Genomic DNA, 25,780 nt, shown 5'->3' on the forward strand with positions numbered 1-25,780 from the left:
GCTCTCTCTCGCTCTCTCGTAGTCCTAGATGATCTGAATCCCAGCTCTCTCTCGTAGTCCTAGATGATCTGAATCCCAGCTCTCTCTCGTAGTCATAGATTATCTGAATCCCAGCTCTCTCTCTCTCTCGTAGTCCTAGATTATCTGAAACCCAGAGGAGTTGTGCTTCTTAATCTACATATTGAGGACAATGACTCTGGTTAAGCATATGAGACCGTCTGTCTGAATGCTGCTGGAACTGAGAGAATCATGTTCCTGCTTATTTCAGTCCTGGACTGCCTTTACAATGGCGTAACAAAAGACTGAGAAAATGAATGCGGCTCAGTCTTTGTGCTGTGCCCATTCATTTGACTTTAAACCTTGCTGTAAAATGGGAGGGAATAGCGTAATCGCAAAAACCGAATTCCCTAAGAACGAGTAATGCGTAATACCAGACAGATTATGGTAAATCTTTATATTATGTGCCCTGTCCCCACAGATGCATGTGACATGTACGTACACACACACACACACACTGGAAAGACTATTCTTCCCCACTGCAGTATCACTCTTGCCCTGGTACTGCCAGCTGAGATGCTAGGGGGGTTGGATGGGGGCAGTGAGCGGTGCTAGAGTCTGGGGCGCCTGCAGCCTGTATGAGTACTAAGTCATGAGCTGTGCTTAAATTAAACTCTTCCTTCCTGACTGTTTGACCATTAGTGACACAAAAGTGTGTGTGTGTGTGTATGCACATGCATGCATTTTGCACAAGTGTGTGTGCATTGTGGAGCAAAGCTGTGGCTGTGCAGAATGAGGACAGCAGGGGCTTGTTTAAAAGGCGACAGGGCAGATGTTGTAAAGCTTCCAACAGTGCAGCATCTCTCCTGAAGGAAGGAGTGACAGGACAGCGCTACTGCTACATCTGCATCTAATATACATGGGCTGCACACAGTGGTCAGAACTGAGAAAGGGGTGGGATTATTCAAATATACACCACACAGAGTGGTTGGCAATGAGCCAAGGGGCATGCAAAACAGAGCTCTGAAGTCTGTAGCAAGGGGTCTGGTTATGTAGATTTGATTTCAATTGATTGGATGAGGGTAGGAAAAATGGGTGTGTTTATGTACTGAGGTGTATTCTGTGAGAGGTGAAGTGACAGTAGGACTGAGGAGCTTTTCAAGGCCTGTTTACTGTCTCCTCTTTTGATTTGGGTTCTGTCTTCTATTGGGGGCTTTTATTTTCATATCATTGGGGTCCCAAAGAAGAAAATGGCAGCAAACTCTGAAACAAACAGCGACTCTGAGGTATGTATGTGTGTGGTAATGGTCTGTAGTGTTCACTCTTCCACTATAGTGGTAATGAAACTATTTGTCTTTGTCAGCATTGCCAGCTTCTCCCCTGAGCATATGCTTGAGGTTTACCACTGTATCACACAGTCTGCAACACAACACTACAAGTTGCCTTCAGTCAGTTTGGTATAAATATCAGTCGGTGTGTGTGTGTTCTGTGTGAGCATAATTCTGCATTAGGCTTGACATTCTTCCTCTCAACACAGATTTATACTGTGATGTGCATGGCTTCCCATGACTCTAAACACATGTTGGCTGTTGTTGCCTTGTGTTCTGGCACCACTGCAACTGGGTGCTGGTTGCCTGTTGTGAGAGGGGAGGCACCAGTCTTTCATAGGGATGTCTATATTGATTAATGTAAAAGCTGAATGCACTGTGCGTGTGTATTGGTTTTGGAGAGTTAGCCTACCTGCAGCTGCTGCTGCGGCAGTGCAGATGTTATTGACTGGGGCTCTCTTCCTGTCTGATAGTGTCAGTTTAATGGCATTTTGCTCAAGTCTTCGAGCACCAGTCTACTGTAGATGTGTAATATATATATATATATATATATATTAGGTACTTCCAGGGTTGGGGAGTAACTGATTACATGTAATCTGATTACAAAAAAATGAATGGTTACGTTACCAGCAAAAATATTATAATCACATTACAGATACTTTTTAAAAACTAGTTAATGCCTTCTTGGATCTTTAAAAAAGATTCAGAAAGGATGTTTGTGAGAATGTACATTGACACAACACATTCAATTCAGCATTTTCAAAAAAGGTGCAAGTTTTAAGTTTGTTCCACAAGTCAGATACCACTGTGATGACACACCAAATGCATTTGATGGATCGTGTGTCTTCTAATGCCTCCTTAAGGGAAAAGTGATCCAAAAGAAATCCGATTTACGTTACTGAGTTTGAGTAAGCCAAAAGTTACATTACTGATTGCCATTTTGGACAGGTAACTAGCAACTGTAACGGATTACATTTAGAAAGTATGTAAGATGAGCACCTGACTTCCCTTGGGCTGTTCTGGCAGAGCCGTGTGTTTCTGTATTGCCCACCCATCTCACTCTCATTCTGTCTCTTTAATAGCCCAGTCTCACACAGAGCACTCTGTACTGATCTAAACAACCACAGCATTCACACAGAGCACTCTGTACTGATCTAAACAACCACAGCATTCACACAGAGCAGAGCAAAGCAGAGCACACTTTGGTGGCCAATGGGGCATCTCCCATCTAGTCTGCAGAACATCCAGTAAAATACAGTTTGTATTTCACAGGGGCGTTGAAACCTCTCATTTCACTTAAGATGCTGTAAAATAATGCATTTCCTCCAGGAAGGGGAAATTAACATATTTTGAAGTAAATGCATAGTCTGACTATACTCGAGCTTAATAAAGTCATTTTCACAACCGGACATTGAACGATAGCACCATAATTACTCTACTGTAGTTTTAGTAAATAGAAAAGGGTGCTGACTTTTCAATTGCCTGTAGTAGAAATGTGCTTTCATCGCTTGAGATCCATAACAACATGCTGTACCGTTTCTTTATGGCTCTCTGTGGCTTGTGGTTGCATTTCCCATGTCTACACACACACACACACTCAGGTTGGCGTTTTTTGTCATTAATCTTGTTCTGGAGGCAGCTCTGCAGAGTGGTCACTAGCTGACACAGCCACAAAGTCATCAAATCAGATTTTAACCCTAACCTTAAACACACTGCTAACCCTAATGCCTAACCCTAACCTTTTAATTTGTACAATATAGCACATTTTAACTTTGCAGCTGGCCTATCTAAGTGGAAATTGCTCAGTTCTGCCTCCAGGAAAAGACTCATGACAATAATCGTCAACCTGCCATACACACACTCCATGTCCTATGGAAAGCACTAAGCTGCCTGGTCCTCTGAGTGCAACAGTAGTGGCAGTTAAACACTCTACCTCGCTCCAACAGTAACAAAGCAGGGTATTGTTGCCAACCACAACTACTGTTATGTTGAATTTGGTTTCATGTCCTTTTATTGTTTCTCTGAGACTGTATTATATAGTCTAATCAACCTTTTACTCCGTCAATCTGGAAAAAACTTTTCCCCTTTCGTTCCCACAACCCATAATTTCTTCCCCTTTTTTTGGACTTAGTTGATGGCATGTTGACAATGGTCCCTTTGAGGGCAGACAGTAAGTTGAAGTCCCCTCCTAAAGGTAAACATTAGGTTCTTCAATAAGCATGTGAAGTAACCCACAACATGCCATTTCTAAAGTGCTTATAAGAACTCATTAAAGATGTTTGAATAACTTCCACAAAAGTGGGTGCAGACTGAATGCATTGTATGCACCGCCACGGACCAGAGTGAAATAGTTATATTTTGGCTTCACTATGGCATGTTGTTACTCCTAATGACCTGAACTAAAGGCAGCAGCTGTTTTTCCTGGGGTCCAGTAACATTAAGGCAGTTTTATATACAATTTAAAATATTACGTGACATTACTTAACACTTTTCACAACACATTAAGTGCGTTCCCGCAGGCCACTACTCTGCTACCACATATCTACAATACAGAATTCAGTGTGCGTGTCTTATCATGTATATGTGTAAGCATGTGTCTGTTCCTCTGTGTGCGTCTCTTCACAGTCCCAGCTGTTCCATAAGGTGTATTTATCTTTTTTTTTATCTGATACTACTGCTTGCATCAGTTACCCGATGTGGAATAGAGTTTCATGTAGCCATGGCACTACATAGTACTGTGCTCCTCCAATAGTGCGTTTTTGACTTTGGTGGCATGTCTTGTGGGGTGTTCGAGCTGTGTGCTAGTAGTTCAGACAAACAGCTCAGTGCATTCACCTTGTCAACACTTTTTACAAAAACAAATAGTGATGAAGTCAATCTCTCTTCCACTTTGAGCCATGAGAGATGTACATGCATATTATTTTTATCTCTAAATGTACATTACATTTAAGGGCCAGCCGTGTTGCCCTGTTTTGAGCCAATTGAAATTTTCAGAGGTCCCTTTTTGTGGCACCTGACCCCACGACTGAACAGTAGTCCAGGTTCAACAAAACTAGGGCCTGTAGGACCTAGAGAATCCTGACTGGTTGCATCACTGCCTGGTACGGCAACTGCTTGGCCTCTGACCGCAAGGCTCTACAGAGGGTAGTGTGTACGGCCCAGTACATCACTGGGGCTAAGCTGCCTGCCATCCAGGACCTCTACACCAGGCGGTGTCAGAGGAAGGCCCTAAAAATTGTCAAAGACCCCAGCCACCCCAGTCATAGACTGTTCTCTCGAATACCACATGGCAAGCGGTACCGGAGTGCCAAGTCTAGGACAAAAAGGCTTCTCAACATTTTTTACCCCCAAGCCATAAGACTTCTGAACAGGTAATCAAATGGCTACTCTGACTATTTGCATTGTGTGCCCCCCCCCCCCAACCCCTCTTTACACTGCTGCTACTCTCTGTTTATCATATATGCATTGTCACTTTAACTATACATTCATGTACATACTACCTCAATTGGGCTGACCAACCAGTGCCCCCGCACAGTGGCTAACCGGGCTATCTGCATTGTCCCACCCGCCAACCCCTCTTTTACGCTACTGCTACTCTCTGTTCATCATATATGCATTGTCACTTTAACCATATCTACATGTACATACTACCTCAATCAACCTGACTAACCGGTGTCTGTATGTAGCCTCGCTACTTTTATAGCCTCACTACTGTATATAGCCTGTCTTTTTACTGTTTTATTTCTTTACCTACCTATTGTTCACCTAATACCTTTTTTTGCACTATTGGTTAGAGCCTGTAAGCAAGCATTTCACCAAGGTCTACACCTGTTGTATTCAGCGCACGTGACAAATAAACTTTGATTTGATCTGTCGTGTTGATAGTGTTAAAAAAGGTAGAACAACGCTTTATTATGGACATACTTCTCCCCATCTTAGTTACTGTTGTATCAACATGTTTTGACCATGACTGTTTACAATCCAGGGTTACTCCAAGCAGTTTAGTCACCTCCACATTATTTATTACAGCATTTAGTTGAGGTTTAGTGAATGATTGGTCCTGTAGAGATTTTTCTGTACTGTAGAGATTTTTACCCATGACATTTTTCTTCAGAGCAGAGAGCTTTTTGTTGTGTTGGACTGACTGCTCTGTAAAATTTGTGGAATTAAACTTTTAAGATAAGATCGAAACGTTCATACAAATCATCAACAGCTGACATACTGCACGTTTTCAGTTTCTGACTGCAGCTTATGAATGTTCCACAAGATCTGTAGAAGTATTTTCCAGTTAAGTGCCTTAGTTATTGCTCAAGGGGCTGGCCACCGCAGCAGTATGCCACCTTGGACTTGAACCAGCAACTTTCTGGTTTCATGTGGTTGGTATGCACGAACTGCATATGAGACCACCAGGTTAATCTTACTGGAGGTGTCACTGTATTGATTTACTGTGGGAAAAAAATTAAACTTACACTAATTGGGTGAAAATGAATAATTATTTCTACTAGTAATTGCAGTGAGAGGCAGTAGTGTGGCCTATACCTGTTACGGATATTATTTTTAACTCGGATCTCGTACCTGCGTACATGGACAAAATAATTGCGTAGTTGATACGCAAAATGCGTGCATGTTGGCAGGTCTGCTTTCCTTTAGATCCCTGATGTGCTTATCATTGGTTCAACATAATAAGATAACCTCAATTCCTTACAAAAAGAAAGGAAGAGTTGACTACATACAGTAAGAGAGAATCACTCAAACCCAATTCATCACAACTAATAAGAATAGACAAACAGGCTGTGATAATGTAAATGATAGTCACGTTGACAACATTTGTCTTGGTAAATTAAGTCATAACTCCACGTTTACATCTTAATTTAACTTCTTATTCCATTTGATTTAGACACACTATTCCTTTGAGAAAATTCCAAAGGAGAAATCTAAAGCACACAGTCAAACAAATTAGGCTATATATCTGAATGGTCTCTTGGAGGTATAACTGAAACCCCAGTCACCCAACAGGGCTGCTGCAGCGGAGCATCTGAGCTGCTGAGCTCAACATAGTTCCAGAGGCTGATACACCAATAAGCTTACAAAAACACATTATCGGCTAGCTATAAAACACCGGCCTATGGTTGAGCTGAGCCAGACTGACACCGGAAACCACACGACACCGGAAACCACACGACACCAGAAACCACATGACACCAGAAACCACAGTCCTACTGCATGTCCCACCTAGATCACATCTGAAGAACAAATCAGTAGCATTCATGGAAATGTCTCTATCATATTGTAGAACTTGGAGCTGTATGTTCCTAGACTATAATATAGAGTGCATTCGGAAAGTATTCAGACCCCTTGAAATTTCCACATTTTGTTACGTTACAGCCTTTTTCTATAATGGATTAAATAGTTTTTTCCCTCCTTAATCTACACACAATACCCCATAATGACAAAGCAAAAACAGGTTTTTAGAAATGTTTGCAAATATATAAAAAATATCACATTTACATAAGTACTGTATCAATAACCTACTGGTAAGACACGTTTCCCATTTATTCAGCTGAATACTTAATCTAATTAATTGAAGTGCCATGCTCAAAGGCTCACAGCAGTGGGACTCACCAAGGACCTGATCCAGTTAACTTCTCTGCGCTACGAATCCCGTTAGCGGGATCACTTTCCTAAACAACCGCTAGAATTGCAGGGCGCCAAATGCAAAAATATTACTAAAACTATTTATAATCATGCAATCATAAGTGAAATATAAGAAAACACAGCTTAGCTTGTTGTTAATCCACCTATCGTGTCAGATTTTGAAAATATACTTTACAGCAAAAGAAATCCAAGCTTTTGTGAGTGTAGCAATCAATGCTAGAACAGTTAGCCTTATATTAGCTTGGTCACGAAAGTCAGAAAAGCAATCAAATTAATCGCTTACCTTAGATAATCTTCGGATGTTTGCACTCACGAGACTCCCAGTTACACAATAAATGTTATTTTTGTTCGATAAATATTACTTTTATCACAAAAAAACGCCATTTGGGTTGCGCGTTATGTTCAGAAAAACAAAGCCTTGTTCCGTTTGACAAATTCCAAAAAGTATCCGTAATGGTCGTAGAAACATGTCAAATGTTTTTTATAATCAATCCTCAGGTTGTTTTTAACAAACATAATCGATAATATTTCAACCGGACCATAACCTATTCATTAAGAGACAAAAGGAAAATGGAGAGCTCCTCTCGCGCGCAGGAACTATTTGGAGGACACCTGACTACTTTTGAAAAATCTCGGAATTACAACCAATGATGGCTAGATGTGGGACCTTTCTGTTGCATTTCAAATATGGTGGTAGAATTATTTTTATTTTTTTAAGTAAGCAGAAATGAATAGGGTCTGATTTAAAAATAAAATGTTTTAAATAAATTGTTTACATTTTAATAAAAAATTAATTCACTGAGTAAATCTAACATCTCTATTCTCGAGCTGCAACACAGACATGTACGGAGTTTGTGTCAAAGGACATAGAGATTAATACATCATTATTCGACGTAGCTACCCCGTGTCTGCCCCTGCTCTTGTTTGTTGTGATGCTGAAATGTACATTCAATGGGATTAAGTGCCAGCAGTTCACTCGCATTTGCTAGTGAAAGAAATGAAATGCGAATACGAAAAATGACTGGTCTCATTTGTGCGAGTGTGATATACATTTAATTCTGCATTGTATTTTCCACCTAACATTACGAGGATCACGCAACCTGATAGACTGTAATTATGATCCACGTCATAAAACTGAACTGGTCCACCCACACAGACAGCGTTGTGAAGAAGGCGCAGCAGCGCCTCTTCAACCTCAGGAGGCTGAAGAAATTCGGCTTGTCACCAAAAGCACTCACAAACTTCTACAGATGCACAATCGAGAGCATCCTGTCGGGCTGTATCACCGCCTGGTACGGCAACTGCTCCGCCCACAACCGTAAGGCTCTCCAGAGGGTAGTGAGGTCTGCAGAACGCATCACCAGGGGCAAACTACCTGCCCTCCAGGACACCTACACCACCCGATGTCACAGGAAGGCCATAAAGATCATCAAGGACAACAACCACCCAAGCCACTGCCTGTTCACCCCGCTATCATCCAGAAGGCGAGGTCAGTACAGGTGCATCAAAGCAGGGACCGAGAGACTGAAAAACAGCTTCTATCTCAAGGCCATCAGACTGTTAAACAGCCACCACTAACATTTAGCGGCCGCTGCCAACATACTGACTCAACTCCAGCCACTTTAAAAATGGGAATTGATGGAAATTATGTAAAAATGTACCACTAGCCACTTTAAGCAATGCCACTTAATACAATGTTTACATACCCTACATTACCCATCTCATATGTATATATACTGTACTCTATATCATCTACTGCATCTTGCCATCTTTATGCAATACATGTACCACTAGCCACTTTAAACTATGCCACTTTATGTTTACATACCCTACAGTACTCATCTCATATGTATATACCGTACTCTATACCATCTACTGCATCTGCCATGCCGTTCTGTACCACCACTCATTCATATATCTTTATGTACATATTCTTTATCCCTTTACACTTGTGTGTGTGTGTAAGGTAGTAGTGTGGAATTGTTAGGTTAGATTACTGTTGGTTATTACTGCATTGTCGGAACTAGAAGCACAAGCATTTCGCTACACTCGCATTAACATCTGCTAACCATGTGTATGTGACTAATAAAATTTGATTTGATTTGAAAACCATTACACAAGTATAATCAAAAGTAAATATAAACATCTTGGCATTACATGGAGTCGGGAGTTTAGAAGACTGCGTGATGAAGAGTGAATGAGTGTCCGGTATTAGCTATAGAGGCAATGCTTCTAAAATGCCTTTGCACTAGATTTGAGATATTATCAATTTAGAAAATCTCAAATCATGTATGCGCCGCAAAGAACTACAATAGGCACGTTTACAGCGTTCAGATTCCCTTTGCCGTAGCCTGCTTAAGCTTTGTGTAGCCAGTTTGCGGTCAGTGTCGATGCAGTCTTTTGTCTGTATGTTTATTCCATTAAACAATCTGCTAATTCCACAAAACATATATTTATTTGATATGTTCTGTACTTATCAGTATGAATCTTTTATTTATGTTTTGTAAATACCTTTTCAGAGGACTGAACTGAACCAGGTGTGATCCATAATGTTTGTCTAAGAACATGAATCTCCAATTTGCCACGAGCGTCTGGTACTCTAAAAAGTTGGACATGGTTGGCAGGTCTGGAAAGTCACATGAGAAGTGGCCAACGTATATTCCCTACAAAGCACTGTACATGAGATTAATGGATGGATTTATTCTAAACACAGTTGAGTAATAGGCCTAGTATTATATTTGGCTTTGGGGGGGTTGCAGCAGTTCAATGCATAACTCTAAAGTCATTAGTGTATGCGTGTCTCCCATGAAGGCAAGTGAACAAGTACACACAGGGTAGAGAATCGGGAGAAGGGAGATGAAGGCTCAGAGGGAAAGCATGCATGTGTGACTGATGCTACCCAACCTCTCTAGATGGAGCTGTACATTCACAGAGAGGAGATGGAGAAACAAAAAATATCATATTTGCCCTCCATCCTCATATCCTGCAGCAATGCAAGATGATGCAGGGGGGGCAGTAATCCTAAGGTTAACCCACTCCAGAGTGCTCTGTGCCAGGCAGCCCTGATGGATGTGCTGACTGGGTGATGTCATCAGTCCAACTCTGCTGCCTGACCGTCACTACCACTATTGTTCTGCTCTCTGTGCTAAGGCTCCATTTATATTCAGTATCATCTGAGATTCTTGCTCTCTATCTTTCTAGTCATCTCTCCTCTCACTCTTGTTTTCTCTCTCCCTTGAGATGCCGTCTCTTTTCTTCTCAATTTATGTCAAACTGTTGAATGAAGACCTCATGAGACATCAGTGTTTTTAGGCAGCAAGGCAGTAAAGTAAGGAGAGTTCCATACATCTACAGGGAAATTCCTTGATCGTCATCCCTTAAATCCATTTCAGCTGTGGCTGCGGTCTCCTAAGACTTTAATGCTTAAGATAATCATACACTCCAGTGCCTGACAGCCAAACTGATACAGTGTGAGAGGATAAATCTGTATTCCTCTCTTGTCTTAACTTGCAGGGTAAACCATTTGCTTGAGAAGAGCCAAAGTGGGTTCTTAGTGGAAAATCTATGTAGTACAGAGATGAGTGGCCTTAAAAGTTCAAGTGAGTTGGTGTTGTTGGAATGGTATGGGTTGGACAGCCCAAACTTGTGAACCGTGATGGGTGCGTGGGCCGTGGATGGATTTCATGTCTGTGGCGGACCGGACTAGGAGCCCCAGGGCGGTGGGGCAGCCAGGCTGCTCGATGGCGCTGAAGGACACAGTGTCCTGGTTCAAAAGGATATATAGGCAGGGGATGCTTGCCACTCTCCAGACTGGCTCCCGGTGAGGGCATGAAGAGCTGCTTGAGAGGAGGCAAGAGAGCCAGGCTGTTACATCTCATACAGGGTAACACAGGTGAGGTACTGCAGGTGAAGTACTGCAGGAGAACCGGTGAGTTATTGTCCTGAATAGTCATTTTTTTAAATCGAGTCTAGTTGTTGTACAAGTTTGGATTGTTGTTTAATGATTGATTACAAAGACTGCATTTTCTTTATCAATCTACTTGCTTCCAAGTGGTGGATTCTCTGCAGTTCAAGTGAGGGGAAGACTTGTTCTTCAAGTTTTTAAATGGTGGAGCAGAGAAGTTTTCAGAATCTGACAAATATTCTCAGTGTGATTGAAATAAAATGTGTGTGGAGCAGAGAGGATCTGATAACCATTCCAGAGTTGACCATGTTGGTTATTGTTGACCAGGAACGCTGTTCATTGGATCACACGGTGGGTCGTCCATGTTAGGCAGTAGATTGGACATTGATCCATCGTGTGGTTTGGTCAGAGCAAAGCACACCAGAGGAAAACAGGTCAGTGGTCCACTAATCTGAGAAACATATCATTTCCTCTCCTCTCTGTTCTCTCTGCCCCTTATCTCCTAATCCCAATCCCTGTTTAATTAAAACTGTGAGGATGACATCAAAAACCTTGTTGGGATGACTTGGAAATCCTTTTTGGGAGAACACTGATGCAAGGTTCTCCTACGAGTTTGTAAGTCCTTGCTCTGAACTCTGAGTGTTAGTAGGTGTGTGTGCTTTCAGTAAAGACATTCAACTCTACACGATGCAACGGCAGCCAGATCAGTTAATTTCATCTGCTTCAGTAACAGTGCATTATTAGACCCCCCCCCCGAATGGGAAGATATCAGAATCAGTTAAGCTAAGTGCAGCTGGATAAATAAACAACATTAGGCTGTGAGTGGAATGGCCAGACGGAATAGATCCCTGCACACACCAACATTATTTCTGGACATTGCTGAAACAATTCTTTCCACGCACCACTCTGAATACAACTCAATCACCCGGTGGGCTACTCCAGTGGACAGCCATGTTGCTTACTCTGGCATCCAACAGCCATGTCATTTCCTATGGCTGGATCCAGACTACTCACTCATTATTTTAATTTGAGTTATTTAATCATTTAATGATTTGTTTTATTTGTGTTTTTGTTTTTCTTTCAACCCTTTTGTACTGGTCCATTCTACAAAAAACGCCATCACGCAATGCTATCCTGTTGTCATGCCAACATACCCTTCCACTCCCTCCTTCACCATTCCCCATTCCTTGTTCTGATTGGTCCTTCCAATTCTTACTTCCCTGTTGGCCCTGCTCCTTGCCTCGCCCCTTTCCACTCCAAATGCATGTTCCTTCCTGGTTGGAGATTGCAGAGTGCACTGTAGCCCCAGTAGCAATGGAGGACAGTGACCATGAGGCTCACTCATCATCAGATGACCTGGACTCCGCCCCGCCATCCCCTGGCCACACCAGGGACCACCACCATGAGCCCGAACAGGTACCAGTGACCAGACAAGGTCTGGGTCAAAGAATATGTCAAATACTTTCCAGATATTTGAGCTGCTGTGCTTGATTTAGTTGGACTGACACAGTGAATGGAACAAATGGAATAGTCCAGAAAGTTCAAAATTTCAAGCTAAATCAAGTGCACCTCAAATACTTTTAAGTATTTTCCATATTTCTATTGGTCTCTCAGTGAACCCCCCCCCCTTAAACCCGATCCCCTGTTGTCACACACAACACAGGGATGTTGTTGTGGCAGGAGGTTTCATACTGGTGCTCTCCATATGTACAGTGGAACCACAATTAGCCCTCTGTCGGCATGCAGGGATAATCTCCTATTATCCTGAGAACCATGTGGAAGGACAATCTAATGTTCATACATACCAAGGACTGGCAACAATGTACTTGAAAATTGTAATTTAATTGTCCACATGCTTTAGACTCCCTTTCTAGTTTACTAGTTCCTGTTTGAACCAGTTATTTGTGCAAAAAAGTTGTTGTTTACTATTGATCCAAAGAAAGAACAGCCCAATAGGCTGTGTGTCTGTTCACAGGAGCTTAAACTTGGAAGAACACCAATGTATCATCATGACTGTGTCCGCTCTAGATTAGCTCTCAAAACTTAACATCACTATTGAGCAGAGATATGGGCCGATAACTCCAGTTTACTCTGATTGCTATGGTTCCCCTAGAGCTAAGTCACTCTGGATAAGAGCGTCTGCTAAATTACTCAAATGTACAGTCGGGAAGTATTCAGACCCCTTTTTTCACATTTTGTTACTTTACAGCCTTATTCTAAAATGTATTAAGTCATTTTCCCCCCTCATCAATCTACACATAATACCCCATAACGACAAAACTAAAAAACGTTAGACATTTTTGCAAATGTATTAAACAGTGAGACTCGAAATTGAGCTCAGGTGCATCCTGTTTCCATTGATCATCCTTGAGATGTTTCTACAATTTGATTGGAGTCCCTCTGTGGTAAATTTAAATTGATTGGACATGATTTGGAAAGGCACACATCTGTCTATATAAGGTCCCATTGTTGACAGTGCACGTCAGAGTAAAAACCAAGCCATGAGGTCGAAGGAATTGTCCATAGAGCTCCGAGACAGGATTGTGTCGAGGCACAGATCTGGGGAAGGGTACCAAAAAATATCTGCAGTATTGTAGGTTCCAAGTACACAGTGGCCTCAATAATTCTTAAATGGAAGAAGTTTGGAACCAGCAAGACTCTTTCTACAGCTGGCCGTCCGGCCAAACTGAGCAATCGCGGGAGAAGGGCCTTAGTCACGGAGGTGACCAAGAACCCAATGGTCACTTTGATAGCGCTCCAGAGTTCCTCTGTGGAGTTGGGAGAAACTTCCAGAATGACAACCATCTCTGCAGCACTCCACCAATCAGGCCTTCATGGTAGGTTGGCCAGACCGAAGCCACTCTTCACTAAAAGGTACATGACAGCCAGCTTGGAGTTTGCCAAAAGGCACCTAAACGACTCATGAGAAACAAGATTCTCTGGTCTGATGAAACCAAGATTGAACTCTTTGGCCTGAATGCCAAACTTCACGTCTGGAGGAAACCTGGCACCATCCCTACGGTGAAGAATGGAGGTGGCAGCATCATGCTGTGGGGATGTTTTTCAGCAGCAGGGACTGGGAGACTAGTCAGGATCAAGGGACAGATGAACAGAGAAAAGTACAGAGAGATCCTTGATGAAAACCTGCTCCAGAGCTCTCAGGACCTCAGACTGGGGCGAAGTTTCAACTTCCAACAGGACAACGACCCTAAGCACACAGCCAATACAACGCAGGAGTGGCTTCGGGACAAGTCTCTGAATGTCCTTGAGTGGCCCAGCCAGATCCCGGACATGAACCTGATCGAACATCTCTGGAGAGACCTGAAAATAGCTGTGCGACGACGCTCTCCATCCAACCCTACTGAGCTTGAGAGGATCTGCAGAGAAGAATGGGAGAAACTCCACAAATCCAGGTGTGCCAAGCTTGTAGCATCATACCCAAGACGACTTGCGGCTGTAATCACTGCCGAAGTACTTTGTTGAAGCACCTGAGTAAAGGGTCTGAATACTTATGTAAATGTAATATGGAAGTTTTATTTTAAATTTCTAAAAAACTGTTTTTGCTTTGTCATTGTGGGGTATTCTGTGTAGACTGAAAAAAAACAATTTTAGAATAAGGCTGTAACAAAATGTGCAAAAGTCAAGGGGTCTGAATACTTCCCGACTGCACTCTAAATGTAAAATAGCCTCTTAGCCTTCTCAATACACTGTAATATTCATAGTGGAGCAGGCTGGGGATTCTTTACACAAACTGGGGCAGAAAGGGCATGCATGGCTGTGGTAACTTGAGCATCAGCCCTAAGGACATGAGCACCAATCTGCATCTCAAATGGCATCCTATTCTTTATACAGTGTACTTCTTTTGACCAGGGCCCATAGGGAATAGGGTGCCTTTTGGGATGGAGCACTAGTCTGTAGTCTGAACTCCAGGGAGGGATATCCCTTTACAGTTTCAACTACACACAGAGGCTCTGCCTTTGTTGGTGTCATGAATTGTAGGTATTGTCATCAGGTAAGGTAGATGGTTTACTCTTGTGGTTTGGGAAAAGGCAGAGATGGGAATAAAATAACATGTAGTTATGATTGACAGGTTTAGGTAGATTTGAAAATGAGTGCTGTTACTAATCACCACAAATTGATCAGTCATTGTGTAAATGACATTTGAGGTGACATGTTTAACACCAATAGGTTTTTATCAGGTTTCCTCTGTCTACCAGTATGTGTTGAGTGACACACCCATATGAATAGATGATGTCATGTTTGAGTCCTTGTTGATGGCATAAGGTGTGTGTGTTCATGACTGTTTGCGTTTGAAGCTGTATGACACCATATACCACAGCAATTCATTTGAGCAGTCTTCTAGTAATCAAGAGGGTTCGTTAATCATTTAGAGGTTCATTTCCTTTAGCTCTACTCAATCAAATCATATTTTGTTGTGTAACCTGTTAAACGGTTGCCTACACTCTTTATCATCCACGTGGCTACAGTACTGTACCTTCCATTGAATTGTGATGTCCCAGGGTGCGTCCCAAATTGCAGCCTATTCCCTATGTAGTGCACTACTTTTGACCAGGGCCCATAGAGAATAGGGTGCCACCCAGACTCCAGAGTCTACCATACCAAGGCTGAAGCTGCTGAGCAGGAAGAATCTTTACGGCCAGCTGCCACGGCACTACACTTTAAACAAGATGTATCCTCCCATTTCCTACAAGTTCAGGAAGGTCAATGATGTCGTTCTGTCCTTGAGCTGTTCTTGTCTATTTAATGTTCTATATTATGTCATGTTTTGTTTGGACCCCAGGAAAAGTAGCTGCTGCTTCAGCAACAGCTAATGGGGATCCTAATAGAATACTAATACTCAAATGATGAGTTATCTACTCTATCAGAGGACACTATAGGTTCTATTTTTGGCGCTCTATATTGTATTGGACAGAGTGAGTGTGTTCTCTCGCGTCAGAATCAGAGGGTGTGCTTGTTATCAGTTTGATGGCCATCAGAGACCTCTTCTTCCTCGGCATTCCTCCCATCAGCACAAATATTTACCCTCCCCTCTTACGTTGTTAACCTTGTAGCTTCTCTGGTGGTCTCTCTAGTGAATCAGTCAGTCGATATCTTCTTTCCTCGCTGTCTCTTAGTGTAAATCTTCTCTAAACCCTAGAGAACTAGGCCTACCTTGCACTTAATGATTTCTTAGGTTGTTTCTCTCCATCAAAACATTCAGTGTCTGTAACCATTGCATTTTCTTCTTTTTTCCTGTTGATCCTTATGTTGCCCCTGTTACCTTTGCTCATTGTTTTCCTTCCGATCTATATTAACCCTCCCTCCTGCTCCAACCTTTGCTCCCCTCTGTCCATTCTTCTCTGCATCACCTCTCCCACCCACCCGCACCACTCCCTGCCCCCCCTTCTTAGCACTCAAGCCATTCCATTGATGATTCTGAAGACTCTGAGTTGGAGAACATCATGCAACAAGACCCCCACCACAGCGGGGACCACCCTCACCCGCCTCTGGGCGGCTATGAGCACAGCCCCTACCATGAGCACTCCCACCCGGTGGACAGGGAGGTGGAGGGTGGCGACACCCCCGGGACGCCCACCTTTTTGCGGCCCCCCACTGCGGTTGGCAGAGCCCAGTCAGACAACCAGGGCGTAGGGAGGCTGCAGTTGGGTGATCACTATGACATGCAGTCTCCCCTCAGTCCCACCAGGCCCAAGAGCCCCTGGGGCCGCTTTGACCCCTACGACTTTCCAGAGGTAAACTTCAGGCCAGGTGGACCGTTTAGGGTGTAGAGACCAGAGGCAACACTATGGGCAATGTGGGTTGGGTTATCACCTCTCCAGTCCAAAGAGGCTGTGCTTTAGCCCCAGAGGAGCACTAGCAGCAGGTTCAGGCCATTTCCAGTGGTGTTTACGTGGAACCTTTGGTTGCAGATTACTCAGTTTGTGGCTTTCGCTTTGAAACTGATGTTGGTCAAAGATGGTAGTGTGTTCTGGTGTTGACAATGGCTTCATTCAATACCCTACATCTGTTGAAATGGCTTTAGGTTTGAAGACATGTATTTATGTGTGGTAGGTGTTACCTTTTTTATTTAGAATGATTACTGTAACTCGCAAATGTGCCGCCACCAGAATTGAGCGGCGTGTTTAAAAAGGCGTCTGTGTTTCTTTTGCTTTCACAGGACCAAGACAAGGACTATGTGGGCTTTGCCACACTGCCAAACCAGGTGCACCGTAAGTCTGTTAAGAAGGGCTTTGACTTCACCCTGATGGTAGCAGGGGAGTCTGGTCTGGGCAAGTCCACCCTGGTCAACAGCCTCTTCCTCACAGACCTCTACAAGGACAGGAAGCTACTCAACGCTGAGGGTGAGGCGGCCATTTCGGTGTCTCATCTTCTGAATAAATTAATGAATGATATAAATGGCCAGCTGCTAAGGAAATGTGTGTTTTAACCCCAGAGCGGATCACTCAGACAGTGGAGATCACTAAACACACAGTGGACATTGAGGAGAAGGGCGTGAAGCTGAAGCTCACCATCGTAGACACCCCTGGCTTTGGAGACGCTGTCAATAACACTGAATGGTATATGTCAAACATCCTTCCTTCATAGGACTCTTCTTTGGTGTCAGGAAAACATGAAACAACTCAACTCCTATTATGATCCTAAGGCAGAGCTGAGTAAGTTCGAGGTATTGAGTTGATCTTAACCTTTGGATATACACGGTAGTCTTCAATACAGTCGTCAAACTTTTATTGCAATTAGGCTTTGTATTGTTACATGAAGCAGTTTGAGGTACAGTTGCAGTATAGCTCAGTATACAGTAGGGGAATGACTGTCTGCATTGCCTCAGTGCTGGTGTGTCTCTGTGTCTCCCCCACCGCCCTAGCTGGAAGTCAGTGGCGGACTACATCGACCAGCAGTTTGAGCAGTACTTCAGGGACGAGAGTGGACTGAACAGGAAGAACATCCAAGATAACAGAGTCCACTGCTGCCTCTACTTCATCTCTCCCTTCGGACACGGGTACGTCAGCTACGACATGTTGTCTCTGTCTCAATACTCTTTAAATGGAGTCCTTCTATTGAGACAGACATATTGGCTGTGTCTCAATGCTCTTAGAATTGTTTCCTTTCCCCTTCTACCCTCCTTCCTTGAGTACCACCGAGAGGGTTTCCACTATGCACCATGTTGGTTTGCACCATGTTCCATGCATTCTAAATGCATTGGGTTTCCGTGGAATCTAGAACCACCCTGCTCTGCTGCCTCTAGGGAAATCTGCATCTGGTGCAGTGCTAAATGTTCTATCCATTTTGAGGGGCAGATGCTGCAGTACTGAACTTTCTCTCCACTTGTCGGTGTAAATGCTGATGCAGTACTTTTGTCTGAGCTTACGGTCTGTTTTACTCCGCTGTGTTCATTGAAAGGAAAAATCTTGAGCACCGTCATTAGCGCTTAAGCACTGCTGCAAACCTGTAATAAGGAAACAACTCCCTCTGCTGACCAATATTAGATACTACTACAATCCTTGAAAATATGGTTTATGCCGATTACCTTAATTTGGATTACCGTAATTATCTCTTAACCATATCAAAGTTTTGTCAGTGTTGTCTATGCCCATGTTTCCACATGTACAGTGTTTTTTTTGGTTGTTTTCTCAGTGTTTACTTGTTGTCCCTAATTCTAAGTTGCTCTGGTCATTTACTCTGCTAAATTACAAAAAATGTATGTCATATCTTGTTGTCTTGTATCTGTCTCAGTCTGAGGCCTCTGGATGTGGAGTTTATGAAGGCCCTTCATGAGAAGGTCAACATTGTGCCAATCCTGGCCAAGGCAGATACACTCACACCCACCGAGGTCAAGAAAAAGAAATTCAAGGCAAGCCACTCTCTAACTGGCTTTTCTATCTGTGTCTGCTTGTCTGAATACCATGGCTCTGTACAAATAAGAAATGGACAGGGGACATTGGTTTCAGCACATTTCTGAAACCAATTTTTATTTCCAGGTGACTGTTTTGTTGGATTTGTTTTTGCTCCTTGTTCTTTTGTCCATCCTCAATCACAGGATTTAAAACAGTAGTTGAATGTTCTCTTCCTCTTCTCTCTATCCCTCCATCTTCCTGTAGATCCGAGAGGAGATCCAGCAGTATGGGATTAAGATCTACCAGTTCCCAGACTGTGACTCTGATGAGGATGAGGACTTCAAACAGCAGGATCAGGAGCTCAAGGTGAACCACATTTATCCAAACCTCATATCACTAGTTGAGGAAGTATGGCAACATAAAGGACACTAGTCATCATAAACAAACTGTCTGCAATACAGGAATGCAGGGTTAGGAAACCCAGATTACAGATGATGTCCGTAACCATGTTATTATTGAGCACACAGCCTCGAAAAGTCATCAGTTTGTGAATTCTATTAATCTCTGTGTGCACCGGTGCATTAGAGGGCAGGCTGTGGCTGTGCAGCCAGGACAGGCCAGAATGTTGTTTTGGTAGATAAATGGTGTCTCAGTCTCTCCCCCTCATAGAACCGTGTCTGTGACCTCATGTGCCCTGACGGTGTGCTCTGTCCATTCCAAGTAGGGGGAGAGAGAGAGAGATGGAGAAATGGGTAGATCTGCAATGCAGCATTTTCCACTGACTGCATTACCTCATCATAACCACAGATATATTCCTCCCTCTTTGTACTTTATTCACTTCATTCATATTCACCTCTCTTGCTCTCTCTCCCTACCCCTGTCTCCCTCCTCCAGGACAGTATACCGTTTGCGGTGATCGGCAGCAACACGGTGGTGGAGGCCAAAGGGAAGAGGGTCCGTGGTCGTCTGTATCCCTGGGGCATCGTGGAAGGTAACCCTGTTACACCATTATTTAGTTATTGTGTGTCGGGGTCTTATTATGTTAGGGTTGACCTGGGATGTGGACATGAAGCTAAGGTTAGGGTATTGGTTGTAGACTAGGGTTAGGGTATTGGTTGTAGACTAGGGTTAGGGTATTGGTTGTAGACTAGGGTTAGGGTATTGGTTGTAGACTAGGGTTAGGGTATTGGTTGTAGACTAGGGTTAGGGTATTGGTTGTAGACTAGGGTATTGGTTGTAGACTAGGGTATTGGTTGTAGACTAGGGTATTGGTTGTAGACTAGGGTATTGGTTGTAGACTAGGGTATTGGTTGTAGACTAGGGTATTGGTTGTAGACTAGGGTATTGGTTGTAGACTAGGGTATTGGTTGTAGACTAGGGTATTGGTTGTAGACTAGGGTATTGGTTGTAGACTAGGGTATTGGTTGTAGACTAGGGTATTGGTTGTAGACTAGGGTATTGGTTGTAGACTAGGGTATTGGTTGTAGACTAGGGTATTGGTTGTAGACTAGGGTATTGGTTGTAGACTAGGGTATTGGTTGTAGACTAGGGTAGTGGTTGTAGACTAGGGTAGTGGTTGTAGACTAGGGTAGTGGTTGTAGACTAGGGTAGTGGTTGTAGACTAGGGTTAGGGTAGTGGTTGTAGACTAGGGTTAGGGTAGTGGTTGTAGACTAGGGTTAGGGTAGTGGTTGTAGACTAGGGTTAGGGTAGTGGTTGTAGACTAGGGTTAGGGTAGTGGTTGTAGACTAGGGTTAGGGTATTGGTTGTAGACTAGGGTTAGGGTATTGGTTGTAGACTAGGGTTAGGGTATTGGTTGTAGACTAGGGTTAGGGTATTGGTTGTAGACTAGGGTATTGGTTGTAGACTAGGGTTAGGGTATTGGTTGTAGACTAGGGTATTGGTTGTAGACTAGGGTTAGGGTAGTGGTTGTAGACTAGGGTATTGGTTGTAGACTAGGGTTAGGGTATTGGTTGTAGACTAGGGTATTGGTTGTAGACTAGGGTATTGGTTGTAGACTAGGGTATTGGTTGTAGACTAGGGTATTGGTTGTAGACTAGGGTTAGGGTATTGGTTGTAGACTAGGGTTAGGGTATTGGTTGTAGACTAGGGTATTGGTTGTAGACTAGGGTAGTGGTTGTAGACTAGGGTAGTGGTTGTAGACTAGGGTAGTGGTTGTAGACTAGGGTAGTGGTTGTAGACTAGGGTAGTGGTTGTAGACTAGGGTAGTGGTTGTAGACTAGGGTAGTGGTTGTAGACTAGGGTAGTGGTTGTAGACTAGGGTAGTGGTTGTAGACTAGGGTAGTGGTTGTAGACTAGGGTAGTGGTTGTAGACTAGGGTAGTGGTTGTAGACTAGGGTAGTGGTTGTAGACTAGGGTAGTGGTTGTAGACTAGGGTAGTGGTTGTAGACTAGGGTAGTGGGTGTAGACTAGGGTAGTGGGTGTAGACTAGGGTAGTGGGTGTAGACTAGGGTAGTGGGTGTAGACTAGGGTTAGGGTAGTGGGTGTAGACTAGGGTTAGGGTAGTGGGTATAGACTAGGGTTAGGGTAGTGGGTATAGACTAGGGTTAGGGTTGAACCGGGATGTGGACATGAAAGGTTTAGGGAAACACTGCCCTAACCCAACACTCTCTGTTACTCTTGACAGTGGAGAACTCGGCGCACTGTGACTTTGTGAAGCTGAGGAACATGTTGGTGAGGACACACATGCAGGACCTGAAGGATGTGACACGGGAGACCCACTATGAGAACTACAGGGCTCACTGCATCCAGAGCATGACCCGCATGGTGGTGAAGGAACGCAACCGCAAGTACGGACACACACACACGCTCATACACTGTCACTCATATGTTGTTTATAGCTTCGATCAGGTATCTTAATGCTGCACGTATTGTTACTCCTATACATACATAATGTAGCTCAAGTGCAATTCACACTAACATATAGTCACAAACTTTAACAACATATACACCCACATACTGTTAACCATATTGTCTTTCTCCACTCTACTCCTGTAGTAAACTGACCAGGGAGAGCGGCACAGACTTCCCCATCCCTGTGATACCAAGTACCACAGACACAGAGACGGAGAAGCTAATCCGAGAGAAAGACGAAGAGGTACCACGACGATACTCAGAGCACGATGAGCACTCAGACCCAACTCTAGAACCCCACTCTGACCCAGGCCTAGACTCAGGGTCTGAACCTGAGTCCTCCTGAGTCCTCCAGGCTGTCAGTCATACAGTATATACACTCCATCCATACATGCAGGTGCCCCTGAAGACCCCAGTCAGGTGGGGTGATGGTGGTCTGGTTTGAGGAAGGGTCAGAGGTTAGGGGTGACAGTCGGCCCCTACAACAGCACCCAGCCCTGGGATGCACATGAACTGAAGGAGAAGACTAGACTAGATCTGGGTACAAATCATGTTTTATATTCAAATACTATTTGAACCCAGGTCTGGCTGTAGAATATAATATGCCAGGTCGCATTGCCTGGGTAGAGTAGTGTTGTAGATGGAAAGAAGCCCTGGTTCTCTTCTCCCTGTTTGAGTTTGTCCCTGTCCGAAAGCACCATGGTGCCAATTTCATATAATTTATTTGTTATTTATTTATTTATATATTTTATGATTAAAAGCTGATGAAGTTCTTTAAGGTTAACACTACCTCAACAAAAATGCCCTAAACTGAGATCGAATACGATACCCTGTGACCCACGTGCGCAACTTGAGTTTTGGCGCAGCTCTTCCATTGATATCAGTGCATCATTTACACAAAAATCAAGGTAGATTCCCCCTGAATGACATGAGCCATTAAAAAAATTATACATTATTTTCTGTTTTTCCCTCATTTTTGGTATGTAACCCTTTCCATTATTAAAATGTGAACACAAAACTGTTGCCATAATTTCATCCTATTTTGATATGTGTGTGGGATTGAGGGGGATGCTATGCAGGGCAAATACGTGTCTGCAAGCACCATATCTGTCTCACTCATACTGCATATCACAGTATTGAATTAACAGGCTTTACATGTAGTAATTACGGAAATGAATTTGTGTACTTGACTGAACACACACGCACAGTCACCAGGCTCATTTACGTGGTCTCCAGACAGAGCGAATGGGGTGCCAAATCGTATCAATCAGTTGTTCTCCACTGGCTTGATGGTCATTGGATAGGGCTTGGTCATTGGTGCAGTGACGTAGAAGTAATGGGCCTGTTCCAGGCCACCTGGACTGTATGGTCCAGGTGGAGACAGAATAGACTGGGGTGGCAAATCGTATCGATCGGTTGTCTGTCAGCACTTTTGGCTTGGTTGTGATTGGATACGGCTTGGTTATTGGTGCAGTCATGTGGAAGTAATGGTTGCGTTCCAGGCCACCGACATTGCAGTCATGAAATGTTGGCAATCAGTACTTCAGCATTTGTAGTGTTCTGAGACGGTCAGATCTGTGCAAATGTGAAAGTAATGTTTAGCATTAACAATCTGATAGTCTGGTGAGAGTAGACTGGTATGGGGAATCCTTTTGATCTGTTGTCACATAGCTGGCTTTGTTGTGATTGGTAGCTCTTGGTTATTGGTGCACTCACATGGAAGTAATAAGTTTGTATGAGGTTCTAAAGCTTGTGAGCATCTCCCCAGTCCCCACTTCATTCTGTGGTGTTTTGTATTGCTGCATGTCGCATTGAGGGTGTTTGACTGACAGTGGCCTCTCTTCTCTCTACAGTTGCGGCGAATGCAAGAGATGCTCACAAAGATCCAGGAACAGATGCACACGCAGAAGGAGGCCTATTAACCAAGGCTACTACTAGAACCCCTTAACCTCTGTAAATATAGGCCCCTTTCCACTACTAGGGTGGGCACCACTAGTACCACTCTACTCTAGTCCACAAACCATTGTCTACTCCAGCTCATCCAACCCCAACAGCCACCACTCTTCATTTCGTCAATAACCCTCACTATCAGAGACTGATCCAAGGCCAGGCATGAGGCATTCACAGACAGGAGGTGGCATGGTGAGAAGTTTCTTCTTCCAACAACATGGAAGCCTTGCGTCTCCACACATGTTGTGGAAACTCTAACGGTAACAACGGGCACCCCTGTCAGGTGCCATTGCTAGAGCACAACACCACAGACCTAACCACCTGTTTGTCCTTACAGGGTTACGGCCGGGTCCTGCCTGCCTGCCTTCCACCCATAGTTTATATGTGGTCTTGTCAAAAGATAACTTTTTGCCTTCCAGTTTTGTCGCTAATGTACCTTGATGTTTCTCCTTAGTGAACTCTAACCCCTGACATTGGTTAAGGGGTAGACTGTAGAGCATGTGTTGTCCTGTATACTGATATAATGTAAATCTTTTTTTTTACTACAATTACATGATTGCATCTATCACTTGTAATTATTTTATTTGCATTGCTACACAGAATAGCAAGAAATTCCTTGTTGTGGAATGAATGACAAATGTTACTGAAGTACTGTTGTGTGTTTTTGGACAAATGTATGTTAATAGGGCTAATTCGTTTTCTTCACTTTTCCAGTTCCAGCATTCTCAAACCTGGGTTGTTCGTTCTTGTATTTAACTGAAAAAGGAAACCCACTACTTAGTTCTGATATCTGTAATGATAGATTAAGTTTTTTCTGGAATATTGTTGACTTGCAGCTCTCCAGGGTCGTGTTAACTTTTCGCAGTGAAAACCAATGTGTGTTCTTAGACCGGGATTCAATCCGATTATAGACATTGTGACTTTTAAAGGCAATTTCAGATTGAGCTGACATGCACATTTACGTGATAGGATCTCCGCAAACGTGGGGAACATTGCCTTTTTAAAACCCGAGATCGGACTGAATCACGGCCCGAATGGACACGTTCAGGTAGTAACTCCCCGTAGAATAATTAATTTTTTTACTGAACACTACCCAAAAGGAGAAAAGAGCAGGCTTGAGCTAATTAAGTGGCAGCCAAGAGACGCTGGCCTGGGGACCAAGCAGTCAGGACAAGGCCCTTATTCTGCCGGATGTCAGGGGTTAGAGAATGACCGGATCGCCTCGTATGTTATAGAAGTGTCTGACATAGCAAGCCTTCATTCATGGGTTGATTCATTGATATACTCCTTAGACTTGATGTTGATTGTGGACAGTAAGTATGCACCTACTCTTTTGAAGTACATTATTAAGTAGATATGTTTGAGTGGATGGTTTTATTATAGTAGTTATATTATGCAGTCAAAGCAAGAAATTATGTAATTATCATTTAGGTATTTTCCACTCCCACGTTTCCCCACAAGAATTTTGGCTTTAAACAATTTTTGTTATAAGATGAATAGTTTTGTATTTATTTTCCTCAGGTGCAAATATGAGGTCATTCACAAGGAACAAGTCATGAGATATGAAGATACATATGTTTTGGATTGTATGAATATGCCAGAAAAATTAAGAATGTTTCAATGAGAATAAAATATTTCAGATTTGTATTTCTCTTTGTAAGCAACATTGACTATATTTTGCCTCTTCCTGGCCATCAAAGCTTAGATTCACCTAGAGACCCAGTCCAAAATCAGAAGGGTAGGAAATGTTTTCCCCCCATTTGTTTTATAAGAATGTTATTTTTGTCATACTACTTTTCGGAATATTTATCTAATAAATAACTTTGGCCGGGATTCAATCCAATCTCAGATTGACAATGCGCCAATTAAGCCGACATATGCAGCATTTACTGTGAATGTGGGCTCTGCTAACGAGGGAACTTGCATTGGACAAAGCGCGCTCGATGGAACCTGGGCCTTTATAAAGTAATTGAGGAAGAGAAAGGATTCAATGAATTGTAATAGAATAATCTGCATCTTGACTTCATTCTAGACATTTTCTACTACTCTTACTTTGTATTTCGATGGTGTTGCTGATTGAGGCTACCACAAATATTCTCCACAACCTAAACATTTTATGAAATTGACCAAAGCAAGAAGTTTTTATAAATGTAAGTAAGATTTATTAAGCATTGTCCACTTATGCATTAATGTTCTCTTTTTACATAATGGACAATAAGAT

The 25,780-nt window shown here is 43.1% G+C and overlaps 1 protein-coding gene across 7 annotated transcripts in view; it reads left to right on the forward strand.

The window, feature by feature from the left end:
• LOC139548833 (septin-4) overlaps window positions 1–25,206 on the forward strand; it is a 70,517-nt gene extending 45,311 nt beyond the window's left edge. For 2 of the 7 annotated variants that reach the window (XM_071358712.1, XM_071358710.1), the window contains exons 2-10: window positions 17,063–17,246; window positions 17,339–17,462; window positions 17,768–17,902; window positions 18,637–18,754; window positions 19,002–19,103; window positions 19,632–19,728; window positions 21,383–21,545; window positions 21,754–21,853; window positions 23,463–25,206. In XM_071358712.1, coding sequence (XP_071214813.1) covers window positions 17,150–17,246; window positions 17,339–17,462; window positions 17,768–17,902; window positions 18,637–18,754; window positions 19,002–19,103; window positions 19,632–19,728; window positions 21,383–21,545; window positions 21,754–21,853; window positions 23,463–23,531 — 1,005 coding nt within the window. In that variant the 5' untranslated portion in view covers window positions 17,063–17,149 and the 3' untranslated portion in view covers window positions 23,532–25,206. Of the gene's footprint in view, window positions 1–1,186; window positions 1,284–4,489; window positions 4,697–10,153; window positions 10,873–10,947; window positions 12,301–16,295; window positions 16,638–17,062; window positions 17,247–17,338; window positions 17,463–17,767; window positions 17,903–18,636; window positions 18,755–19,001; window positions 19,104–19,631; window positions 19,729–21,382; window positions 21,546–21,753; window positions 21,854–23,462 lie in introns of those variants that run through there. The other 5 variants (XM_071358713.1, XM_071358707.1, XM_071358709.1 and 2 more) reach the window with 5 other exon arrangements.
• Window positions 25,207–25,780: the final 574 nt, after the last annotated feature.

Source organism: Salvelinus alpinus, chromosome 22, assembly GCF_045679555.1.
Source record: "Salvelinus alpinus chromosome 22, SLU_Salpinus.1, whole genome shotgun sequence".
Classification (NCBI taxonomy): domain Eukaryota; kingdom Metazoa; phylum Chordata; class Actinopteri; order Salmoniformes; family Salmonidae; genus Salvelinus; species Salvelinus alpinus.